The following is a 12,382-nucleotide window of genomic DNA, read 5'->3' on the forward strand; positions in this document are numbered from 1 at the left end:
ATAATTGATGAAGACTGCCGCGAAATGTTTTCTTTTCCTGAACAACTACGAGTTGCTTTTGTTCGACCTCAAATAACCAGCGATTCAGAGCTCCGATCAAAGATCCGACCGTTCAGAATGAAGAAAAATGAGTTATCCACTTAATGTTCAAATTTCTGCTCGATCGGACGGTGGATCGAAAAGTTCCGGCCATTTGATGAATTCTGCGCACTGAAAAATCTGCACATTATTTCGATTTCTCTCTTTTCCTCTCTCTCTTCAACACGCCGCACGCAAAAGAAAATCTAACCCTAGTTTTTATTTTTCTTTATTTTTATTTTTTTTGAAAAAAAAACAGTTGGCTGAAGAAGAATGAGCTATAATATGGGTTAATATCCCATAATGGGCTGGGCCCATGGGAGAGCATCCGTATTTCAAGTACCGTTGGAACGTATTTTGTTGGGAGGGGATCCTTATTTCATACCTTCTCTAACAGTAACAGGACACCGTGACAGTATAAAGCCTACAATACATGGTGACAATGGTATGAGGCCATAAATGTAACTCTCTCTCTCTCTTTCCTCCTAGCGTTAGGGTTTCTTAAATATCTCTCTCTCAACCTTTTTTTCAAGTGGCAAATGAAGATCTCAAGCGCTCGATCATCCATTTGGCCCCACTCCGAGGGCCCACCCATGATAGAGAATCAAGGATATTGTTTAAATACCAAAAAAAGTCGGTCCTTCGCGTTTTAATTCCTTCGCCGGGTCTTCTCTCAGGGGTGTGGCTTCGTAAACCCTTTCTGCTCTTTCCTCTCTCTTTCTCTCCGACATTCGTTTGCTTTCCGTCTTTCTCCGAGGATAGATATTAGGGTTTAGGAGATCACCAGAATCTAGTATATTTTGTAGGTCGTGGAGATGGGTGCGGACAAAGGGAAGAAATCCAAGGTTGCAGAGAGAGGAGAGGAAGAAGATTCCGATCACATTGATGGAGAGCTAGTTCTTTCTATCGAGAAGTTGCAGGAGATTCAAGACGAGCTCGAGAAGGTGAACTTCTTCAGTGTTTTATCTTATTTTCTCCTGGTATCTTCTTTTTTCTCCGTGTAACATTTCTGTATGGTTGGAGTTTGAGCTTCGACATCTGTTTTTGGTTGCTTATACCAGAGGCTATTCGATAGGTTCTGTAATTCCAAGGGAACATTGCGCTTATGTCCTTTTAGCGTCGATGTTTAGACCGGTTTCAAGAGTGCTTTGCTGTCGTTTTTGTTTGTTTTTGTTGTTGCTATTTTCTACTTCAAGTCTGCAACTCCTCTTATCATTATTAAACTAACGGCTTCGGATTGATGCTTATATTCCACGACTATTGTTTTCTTCGATTGCATTTCGAAACTCAGTGCGTGTGTGCTAATGTAAATGAAAAACTACTTTACCAATTACCAGTTTGTTTGGTGGGTGTCTTCGTACCTCAAACTTTTGTATATTTGACTTCTAGCACTGCCATATTATTCTCTAGGTGAATTTCTACTTTTAATTTCTTTTTCGCGAGCCATTTAATTTTGAACGAAGAGACTGGTATTCAAATTAGCGCCGTTATTATGGATTTAGTAGGAGAATCAAGGCTTTTCCTTTATTATTTAATCAATATAGAATTGAAAGTTCCATTAGATTTTATTATCCTTCTGTCCAGATTTTATATACAATACTTAAGATATTACTTTTCCGCTGGCAATGGGGCTGTATCATTATTCCACAAGATATTCTAATATTTAGATGATTAAATCATCTACTTGTTGGTGGTTAGGTTAATGAAGAGGCAAGTGACAAAGTTTTAGAAGTTGAACAGAAATACAACGAGATACGGAGGCCCGTCTACAATAAGAGGAATGATATCATCAAAACTATTCCCGACTTCTGGTTAACTGCTGTTAGTTATCCATCTTTCTGCAGACTTTTGGTTTCTATTTTATTACCCGCATGTTATACTGGCCATTATTTTGTATGATTAGTGGCATCAGAATATTCTTTCACCCAATTGATTTGTGAAGGTTTCTGTGCAGTTTTTGAGTCATCCTGCACTTGGTGATCTTTTGAGTGAGGAAGACCAGAAGGTTTGTCTGTTCTCCTTATGCACACAGATTGGTTTGTCAAAGTGGCAAGAATTTCTTTCCAAATATTGAATGCCATTATTGAATGCTAGTATTTATTTGTGTTCTGCAATGTCACATATAGCTAGAATATTTTTGAAGCATGCTTAACTTTGTGTTGCCACTTCATATTTGCTGTCTGTAGATTTTCAAGTTCCTAAATTCTCTGGATGTGGAGGACTTCAAGGATGTAAAATCGGGATACTCTATTACCTTTGTGAGTTTCTTTCTCATCCTGCATTTGCCATGTGTTTGATCATTTACTAAATGATCATCTTTTACATTGTTTTACCTTCTAATATTTTCTCCATCGTAACTTTTGGGATGTTGTTAGTAGGATGGAAACATGATTTATGACTATTGATCGGTGATTTTATTGCATACTAATTAAATCTGTTCTTTGTAATGCTCAGAATTTCAACCCCAATCCTTATTTTGAAGATACAAAGCTCACAAAGACTTTTACCTTCTTTGACGAAGGAACGACTAAGATAACTGGTACAACGATCAAATGGAAGGAGGGCATGGTAAGGATGATTCCTTCCTAATACTTTTAGGAACCTTTTACTTTTATGTCTCAAGTTTGATAGTTTTACTCTTTTTTTTTTTTTCCATTTGAAAACGTGAAGGACATTGCAAATGGTGTTAATCATGAGAAAAAAGGAAACAAGCGTCCACTTGCTGAAGAAAGGTTGGTTTCTTGACTCTTTCTCTTTTGCTTCAATTCCAATGTATATAAAGGGTGTCTTCAGTTTTTTTGTATAAATAAAGTGTCTTCAAAACTATCCTGGGTGGGTAGCCTCATTGCTTTGCACCTGTACAAAACTAACTTTATATTCTACTTTTATGTTATAAATATAAATATAAAATTAGAAAGGTCCCTCCCTTATCAATTGATGCCTTACATTATATGAGTATAAGATTGTAATTTATTGTATATGCAGGATAATAATCCTTCTTGCTTTATTTCGGCAAGCAGTGTAGTCTGTCTTTGTTGGGGGCTATTCAGTGTCTTAAAAGGCGTGTCTAGGCACACAGGTCCTAGGTGCATCCCTTTCAAAAGGTGCACGCCTGGTGTGCCTAGGCATGCACCTGATGTGCCTTGCGCCTCAGCCCAGGCATGCACCTTTTTAAAATTTTGAGTTTTTTGCTATTTTTATTTTTGAGTCTAACGGCTGGGCTGAGGTGCACACATAGGTGTGTAATTATGGCATTACCATGACATACAGGTAAATCTTAGAAGCCTTTTCCCCATAAAGTAAATAAAATGCGTGTAATTCAGAAGTAGATTTAAAGAGTATACTATACAATTTTACTATTGGGAGGCTATAATAAGGTTTGACTAACTTGTCAAGTTGTCATCAAGTGCTGGTCCAGTTGGACACTTCCAATGCAAAAACATAACTAGGCAAGAACTGAATAGATGGACTCTTCAACAAATATAAGTTAACAAAGCCTTGAATAGTGGTGAAATCTCGGAGGACTATATCATCCTTATTTCTCAGAGCCTGAAATGGAAGCCTCACCAAGGTGCTAGAAAATTTATTCAAATGTTATTACAGAAAATAAACAGCATGGGGCAAAGGCCAATTTGCACCTAAGACGCAAGACGCAAAAAAAGTGCAAAGGCCAATTTGCACCTAAGACGCAAGAAGCAAGGTGCAAAAATACAAAAAAGCTAAAAAATAAAAAAAGTCAGAAAATTCATAAAAAAGCCAAAAAATAAAAAAAATGCAAAAAATAAAAAAAATATTAAACATAATGTTAATAAAAAATATAAACTTAAATTTTAAAATAAATGTTTTAAAAAAACCTGTTATCCAAAATTAAAATACATAAACATAACATGTAAAGGGTATTCAAATGAAAATTTAAAAGCAAACATATAAATCATTTCTTTTTGATGAATAACATATAAAGCATTTTCAAGCATGTAAAACCCACAATCTCATTTTTTCCTTAATTGCATTGCTTCAAGTAGCTAATGTGATGTAAAACATATTGCATTCTTGATTCTATGAGTCGCCTTTGTACTACGCCCCTCAAGGCAAGCTCTAACGAGCCTATGTTAGGGTCTGAAATTCTTATTTCTCACATAAAAAATAATGATTTTATAGCTTTCGTTGCTTTTTAAGAAGATATTTTATTGCAATGAATGAATGAACAACATTAGCAAATGGGGGGGTTCTCGGAGCATGGATGCACCATGCTCCATGTTATTATGTTATTATGCAACTGTAGATAAGTATATTTGTTGGCTCAACTTATACATGGATGCACCATGCTACCATTCGGTTCAGTGTTGTTATGGATTCTCATACTTGAATGCATATGATATATGATGCATATGCTTTGTCCTTCACTCCCAAGTTGACCCTTTTGAGTGCAGCTTCTTTAACTGGTTCAGTGAAACACAACAGAAAGATATTACAGAAGGGATTCATGATGAGGTAATTTCTTTGTTTCCATCTTCGATTGCAGTACTTCCGCCTTTCTTTATTTGACATTTCCATTGATCTGATAGAAGGTATTCAGTGTCATGAGTGTTATATTTAATTATAACTTCAATATGTATGGAGGATATTTTTCTTTGGCATTGGTGGATCAAATGTTAATGTGAAGTTGAAGCTGACACGAGATTCTGAGCTTTTATCAATCTTCTTTTTATCATTGAAATGTTGTGTTATTTAGCTCTTGATTTGAAATTGCAGGTGGCAGAGATAATCAAGGAGGATTTATGGCCTAACCCTCTTAAATATTTCAACAATGTAACTTTCTTCCCCTACTCAATTTGCTTTTAAGGATGGACTTCTCCAATCTCCATGGAAATTGTTACTACATGAATTTATTCATTTTCTTCTTCAGTTCTTGTTCCTTTTCTTTGAGTTGATTGATGCATCTTTTGGTGTAGGAGGCTGATGAAGAGGACTTTGATGGAGATGAGGATGATGAAGAGGTAAGCGGGGGTAGATATTTGACATCTATTCATTATTCAGACGTTCTATGTGATATATTGGTATCAAGCAAAAACACCATTTCTCTATTATCATCATTATTTAAGCCTTGTCCCAACTATATCGGATTGGCTACATGAATCCTGTTCTTCTATTCTGTTATATTCAGTGCCATATCTATTGTTAAACTGTGGGCATAGTGGAGTTGTAGATGGTCTTCTCTGCACGTGCTGAAACATAGTCCACCTCCCCTTCTTTTATCCCCTGTTGGGGCTACTTCTAGGTTCCTTAGAATGAGTTCATTTCTGATCCTACCATCTTTTCTACTTCCTTCCTCCCATCCATCTCAATATTCATATTTGTACCACACTCAGTTTTTAGTCATGTTATTAATTAAATGCCCAACACTCACACTGTTGGCCTTGTAACATTTTATGAAAATTTTCCCAGCCTGGGTGGTATTCTCCTATCATATAAGACTAGGTGCATATTTCTATTTGACCATCTTGCTTAAATCCATGGTCAACCTCCTCAATCTCTCCATTGTTATGCATTATCAAACCAATGTAAAGGAAGAGGTCACATTGATATATCCAGGTCACTTAAATCAATGGTTCAAGTAACCAAAAATGGTGTATGTTTTTTTGCTTTTATAGAAACAGATAATGGGATGAGATGAATGGTAATTATACTTTTTTGGCCTATTTCACCAGTAACCCCGAACTCGTTACTAATAATGTTTTCCCTATCACAGTGTATGTAAGGCTACAAATAATTCATGTTATATTCCAGTCCATATTTGATTCACAATTTGAATTTAACGTGTATCTTATCCATCTGATTTAGTTTTGACTTAGATTGGGTTTAGATATTAAATACCATTGTTTACTTTTAAAGATGGTTAAAATGTTGTACCGTTTTTAAAAGAAACTAGGGATGTCTTTCATGTTGCACATTATAAATAAAATGACTTGATAACATTTAGGTAGATTACAAAGTCTTCCCATACTTTGGGGGACGCGACTTTAGCTCCATGTACTATTTTACATCCACTTACAAAAGTGGTGGAACTTCCTAACAGTTTTAATATTGAAAAAGAATTTGCCAAATTGCTCACAGGTCATTTTTATGCTTTCTGAAGCAAAAACCAAGAGAGGAGGGGGAGGGGGGGTTGTGGTGGTGATAGCAATGGTATAAAAGAATATTAGGGCAGTGATTTAAAAGGCGCACAGGCGAGGTACATTTTAGGGTAGGCGCCTCGCCCATGTCTTAGGCATCTCGCCAATTCATCCTACTAAAATATCTTTTTAAATAGCAATTAAAATTATAAAATCATTATTTTTTGTGTGAGAACTATGAATTTAAGACCCCTAACATGGACTTGTTTGGGCTTGCCTTGAGGGGCATGGCACAAAGGCGGCTCGTAGAATCAGGAATTTAATATGTTTTACATCACATTAGCTACTTGAAGTAATGCAATTGAGGAAAAAAAGAGATTGTGGATTTTACATGCTTGAAAATGTTTTATATGTTTTGATTTTCTTTTTAAATTTAATTTGGATATGCTTTACATGTTATGTTTATGTATTCTAATTTTAGATAATAGGTTTTTTAAAACACTTATTTTAAAATTTAAGTTTATATTTTTTTATTAACATTATGTTTACTATTTTTTTTTGTGGTAGAAGGTAGAAATGAAAATTGTGGTAACAGATGTGAAAAAGGGGGAGCGACAAAACAGTTGGTGGTTAAACTATGGTGTAGCATTTGAATGGATAGTATGATCTGCTTGATCTCAGGAGGCCATTTTGATGGCTGAGATTACTTGAAACCATTTGGTTTTCAAAAATTAGTTAATAGATTTTGAGTCATGAGTTAAATGGTCTAAATCATTGTATATAAATACAGGGTGGTTACGTGTCACAAAAAATAGCATAGGATACTACGTTTCACACACCTAAAGTCTAGGGAAGCTTTTATAAGTTACTGTAAGTTTATGAGACTTGAACTTTAATAAGCAGACAACATTCAAACTACCTTTACCAACAGATGCATATTAGTTTTATGCAAATATAAGTGTATAGGATTGGGTTGGGTAGATCCATATTTGATCCAATTATAAACCATCTGAAATCAGCTGTTTTAATCAGGTCATTATGATTTCTAATTGTTTCAGTACGCTTCGGTAATTAGTCTGTCCGATTACTCTAATTCCATTTGGGAACCTATAGTGGAGAGGATGGAGAAGAGACTGGCAGGTTGGAAAGAAAAATATCTGTCAAAGAGGGTGAACTTACTCTAATCAAGAGTGTACTTTCATCTCTCCCTGCTTACTGTCCTTGTACCAATTCCAGCAGGGATGGCATCCTCAATTGGCCTAAAGATGAGTGAGTTCTTATGGAATGGTTGGAAGGAAGATAAAAAACCCACTGGGTAAATTGGGGAAAGGGTGCAACCTGCAAACACAAAGGAGGTGGATAATTGGAAAGGCTAAAAGAACTGAACATTGCCTTATTAGGCAAATGGAGTTGAAGATTAGGGCAGTAAGGGAATATCTTGTGGAAGAGAACAGTTCAAGCGAAGTACAGCTCAAGAAACATGGGGTGGGAGCCAGGTGAATCATATCAGTCTTACGGCTGCTTGGCCTGGAAAGGTATTGCAAAAAGCCACAGCTATTTTAGCAATTTAAATGTGAAATTAAGTTTGAAGGGGGAAGTGGACCTAGGGTCAAGTTTTGATAGCATTACTGGTGTGGAGATTATCAACTGAAGGAGGTTACTGACTAAAGGGAATTGTGTATGGAACCCTGTTCTCAGAAGTACTTTGAAACTGGGAAGTAGAGACTTTCTTAAACTTGCCTCAGACACTCTACATACAGTATGCAATTTGACCTTAACTGAGAGGACAGAAGACGGTGGTTAGAAGAGAAGTCTAAGGCAGTTTACCGTCAAATCTTTTCATAACAAGTTGACTCGGTAAGAAGTCTAGGAGCTTGCTATGGGCAGACTTTGGTGCAAATACATTCTCTCAGAGGTAGCTTTTTTGTTTGGTCTCCCTACTTAAATGAGATCCTTACTAGGGACAAACTGTTAAACAGAGGTTTGGAGAGAGTTTCGTTGTATTGTGTTATATGAAACAGGGTGGAGGAATCTGTGAATCACCTGTTGATACATTGTACTTTCACTCCATATGCTTGGAATAAAGCTTTGTTCACTTGAACTCAGTTTAATGGTAAACCCACTAAATTTATTTTTCCCGTAGAATGACAAGGGCAGAAATTTTCTCCTCCAAAGTTCAGTACCTCCGTGGTTTCTCCGTGGAAGGGAGTTCTTTCTGCCCATGAAGTTTCTTCTGTTGTGTTACCAGAAAATGACAGAGAATAGCCAGACAGGGTGTTGGAAATGTAAAGATGCATACACTAAAAATTGACATACCAACATAATATACTAGCATTGAGATGGTATCTAGGTTTCATACTTCTTATGGCAAAAACCAATTGTAATTTCTTGCTTGTTGAACTTGAACATTTTAAGGAGATTTACCTAATGTTTCATTTTTCTCTGTTTACTTTTTGGATGATGCATGCAATTACATTATTTTACTTATTTTCTAGTTTGGACCTTCTTATGACATAAAACCTAAAGTTTGTTTGTGGGCCTTAGCTTGCTAAAATCTAGAAACATCTCTATTAATTTCTGATTACATTTTATAAAGAAGCTAAGCTACATGAAAGTAGGCCTTTGTTTCAACAAGGAAAATGAACACTTCTGTTGATCCATATTTAAAAATTAACTGTGACCATTTCTCAGTCAATCTACTAATCTCTTTAAATTGGTTGGATGTAGTATGAGTAGCAAGCCTATTAACCAATTTATTGATCTGTTGGGCCTTCTCTCTAATCATAACTGGCACTTGTTTCTAAGAGGAAAATTTCTAGCAAGGTTACTTAACCTCGTTGCATACTGTCATTTTGCTTCATTGAAGAAAATTGTGGTAATTTCTAGAGTATGTTCCCATGAGTGAATGAAATGGTGCAAGTGAGGTTTTGTATCAACACCTTGAGTAATTGGATATAAATGTTTTACTTGGTGAGCTTATGGGGATCAAATATCAGAGTATAACTTAAAATGCTGAAATCTGTTTTCCCAATCAAAGATCATATCTTCATTTTGTTTAGGATTTTGGTTGTCTTTAATTTTTTTTACAATGCATCTTCCTTTTTTTAGGGAAAATTCCCGATCAGTACCCTGTACTTTGAAATTGTGACAATCCAGTACCCAAACTTTGAAGATGTGACAATCTAGTACCCAAACTTTCTAAATGTGACAATCCAGTACCTACCGTTAACCAGCCATTAAGTGACATGTGAAAAGTCGAAAATGCCCTTCAAATGGCATCTAATTCTCTTTATGAACCATCCAAACATTGACAAAAAATTATACAGTCCCAAATCTTAGTCTCTTCTATTCAACAAAGTTGGTGACCATTTAGAAGAATCTAGAATTTGGGACTGTTCGTTTTATTGTCAATGTTTATATGCTTAATAAAGAGACTTAGATTGCATTATTAGGGCATTTTTGACTTTTGAAATGTCACTTAATGGCTGATTGTCACATTTTGAAAGTTTGGGTACTGAATTGTCGCATTTTAAGGTTTGGGGACCAAATTGTCACTCGAGCCAAAGTACAGGGTACTGATCTGGAATTTCCCCCTTTTTTTACTCATTTCTTCTGTTTATGTTTGGTCTATCTGTCAATTCATTTATGCCTGTACCCAATTAGACAATACTACAATAGAGTTGGACTCTACGATGACAGAAAGGAAGAAAATAGGGTGTTAGACGGAGTTACCGGATGCAATATCTGTGTAGAAAGGTAGGGTAAGAACTTGAGGACCTGGTTTAAAGTTAGTAAAGTAAGAGGGTGATGGTGGAAGGAGTGGCCTCAGGGTGGTTCAAAGGTATGACAGAAGGTAGAGATACTGTTGTCGTAGCTAGTTCCTAGTAAGGTTGGATGGATTGAATTGAAAGGCAGTTTTATGGGAGAAAAACAAGGGGGGAAGGAGTTGGGTTTTGGTGATATCTTTTATACTGGATTGTACTTTTATTTTTCTTTAACAAAATTTTTTTGTTATCAATCATATGTTTGGTATTCTTGAACTGGACTACTACTGCATCCTGGAATTAGGATTGTCAATAAAAAATCCAATTCAGTACAACCTGATCTGGCATGATCAATGAATGAATATGCATTAGATGTATCAATGAATGAATACACATTAGATGTAATCTATGCAAACTTAATGGTGTACTCTTGTTTTTTTGTGAAGGCATTACTCTTAACCTCAAGTTTCATGAAGCAGATGAGTAATTAAAGGAAAGCTTTGTTGGTTCTGAAATAAAAACAGAATATAAGAAAAGGAAAATGAGTATAGAAAAGGAAATCTATGTATATGACTTGTCAAAAAAAGCAAATCAATGAATAAGACTTGTAAAAAAAATAGGAAATCAATCATGCTGTAATCCACTTTTGAAGATAACGAATGTTATCTTTTCTCCCCTTTCACTCCTCTCGAGTCTCAACAAGCATGGATGTCTCTCTGGTTTTTGTTGGTGTTCACTCATTTGGTAGTTGAAGATGTAGTACATGACACGGATAAGAACTGACTTGATACTATGTAGATCTTATCTAAACAATATTCAATCTGCAGAGCCCCATTAAAATTACTAAAACCAAAATAAGAAAAAGCATGTGTGAAAAAGGGAAGGATATTGGTGTAATCCTCCTTTTGAACAGGATGAATAGGTCTCCACTCTTTGATAACTCGTCTCTGGTTTTGTTGCTGCTGCTCTTTCTTGTCAAATCCAGGAGGATTTGTTATTCTATAATTGATTTATTTCCTGCTTAGGCTGTGTTTGGTTTGAAGGAAAAAAAGTAGGGAACGGAAGGGGAAGGCAGAGAAATCTTTACAAACCTTGTATTAGGTTTCCCTACCTTTCCCTTCCTTCTCCTTCAAACCAAACATAGCCTTGAAGTCATGCTCAATTACTACGTACCTCAAATTTTAAATGTGCAAGCCTGACTTGGGTCCGATAAATCATTAGGTTCAATTGCAGTATTTTCTGCGTCTTGCCTCTAAACTGGGAGACCGGATGTGCTCCTCACACCTGAGGTGCCTCATCACATGTATTGGGAACATCTCCCGCACTTATTAGTTATTATTCACGGGAGATGTTCCCAATGCACGGTGGATGTGCCTGTGAGGCGCCCATTTGTGAGGAGCAGATCCCGCTTCCTAAACTGGTTATTGAATCTGGCTCATATATGGACCATGCGTCAGATAGTATGGTTGTTTATATCCAATTAGCTTGTTGTGAGATAGGATGAATTAAGTGATTGTTGCTATGGATTTACCTTGCTTGATTTTTCTCTTTATTTTTTGGGTCTTATTGTCAGGGTAAGGACATTGATGGCTTTGAGGAGGAAGATGATGACGAACAAGATGATGATGACGAAGACGGTGATGAGGAGGATGACAGTTAATTCTCTCTCAGGGTTTAACAGGGTTTACATTATGACCATCATGCTTTAGTCATACCTCGTGGAAGCAAAGTCTCTGATGCCTGCAGAAAGGCCAGGTGATAGGGAGCTGACAACTCTTGTAATGTCTGTGGTGGTAGCTATGATCTTTTTTGTTGCTAGCTGACTGCTACCATGGTTTACCTTTGTTTTGTTTTTTTTTTGGGGGGGTTCTCTTGGCCTTCACCTCCCCTGTTTCATTGGGATATGCGGGTTTTCTTGCTAAATGCAGGGAGTTTTTAAGTTATGAGGATATATAATATTGGGTTCTATTAGTTTTCTTGTAGAGAGCACCTTTATCGAAAGCATGTGCCTTCGTGAATACATTGTTTCGTTATATGTGGGTCATATTATTGGGTTTTTGTCCTTATCAGGCTCTTGTAGTCTTTGTGATCTAATGCTTTTAGTTTTTTACGCTATTTCCAGATCTGAGATCTGCCCTTGTGCTTCAGGTCCCAATACGGGGTTTACTCTTTTTGAATCTTTTCTTTCGATGTTGCCAACCGTATTTTCTTTTTCTAATTGCTATTAACTACCAGAGGGTTGCTGGTGGTGCGCATCTTCACTTCCTCTTCTCACGAATCTGCACCGGATTATGTGTTTTATATTGAACTAGAGCTTTATGCTAGTATAGGCAGAAGAGAGCCACTTTGATTGTATAAAAACTATTTTAATTATGGGCAAATTTTTTAAAGGATCCTTGTGGATTAGGAAATTGACCTGCTCTACTC

The 12,382-nt window shown here is 36.4% G+C and overlaps 1 protein-coding gene across 1 annotated transcript; it reads left to right on the forward strand.

Annotated features, from left to right (window-relative positions):
* Window positions 1–440: 440 nt before the first annotated feature.
* LOC148854218 (NAP1-related protein 2-like) lies at window positions 441–12,021 on the forward strand. Its single transcript, XM_088982673.1, has 10 exons — window positions 441–1,022; window positions 1,777–1,899; window positions 2,033–2,083; window positions 2,265–2,336; window positions 2,533–2,646; window positions 2,749–2,810; window positions 4,509–4,569; window positions 4,831–4,887; window positions 5,031–5,075; window positions 11,529–12,021. Exons 1-10 carry the CDS (start codon window positions 894–896, stop codon window positions 11,613–11,615), a joined length of 801 nt encoding a protein of 266 aa, XP_088838799.1. The 5' UTR covers window positions 441–893; the 3' UTR covers window positions 11,616–12,021.
* The last annotated feature ends 361 nt before the right edge of the window (window positions 12,022–12,382 follow it).

Source organism: Nelumbo lutea, chromosome 4 (assembly GCF_056320005.1).
Source record: "Nelumbo lutea isolate HS-2025 chromosome 4, American lotus-T2T, whole genome shotgun sequence".
NCBI lineage: Eukaryota > Viridiplantae > Streptophyta > Magnoliopsida > Proteales > Nelumbonaceae > Nelumbo > Nelumbo lutea.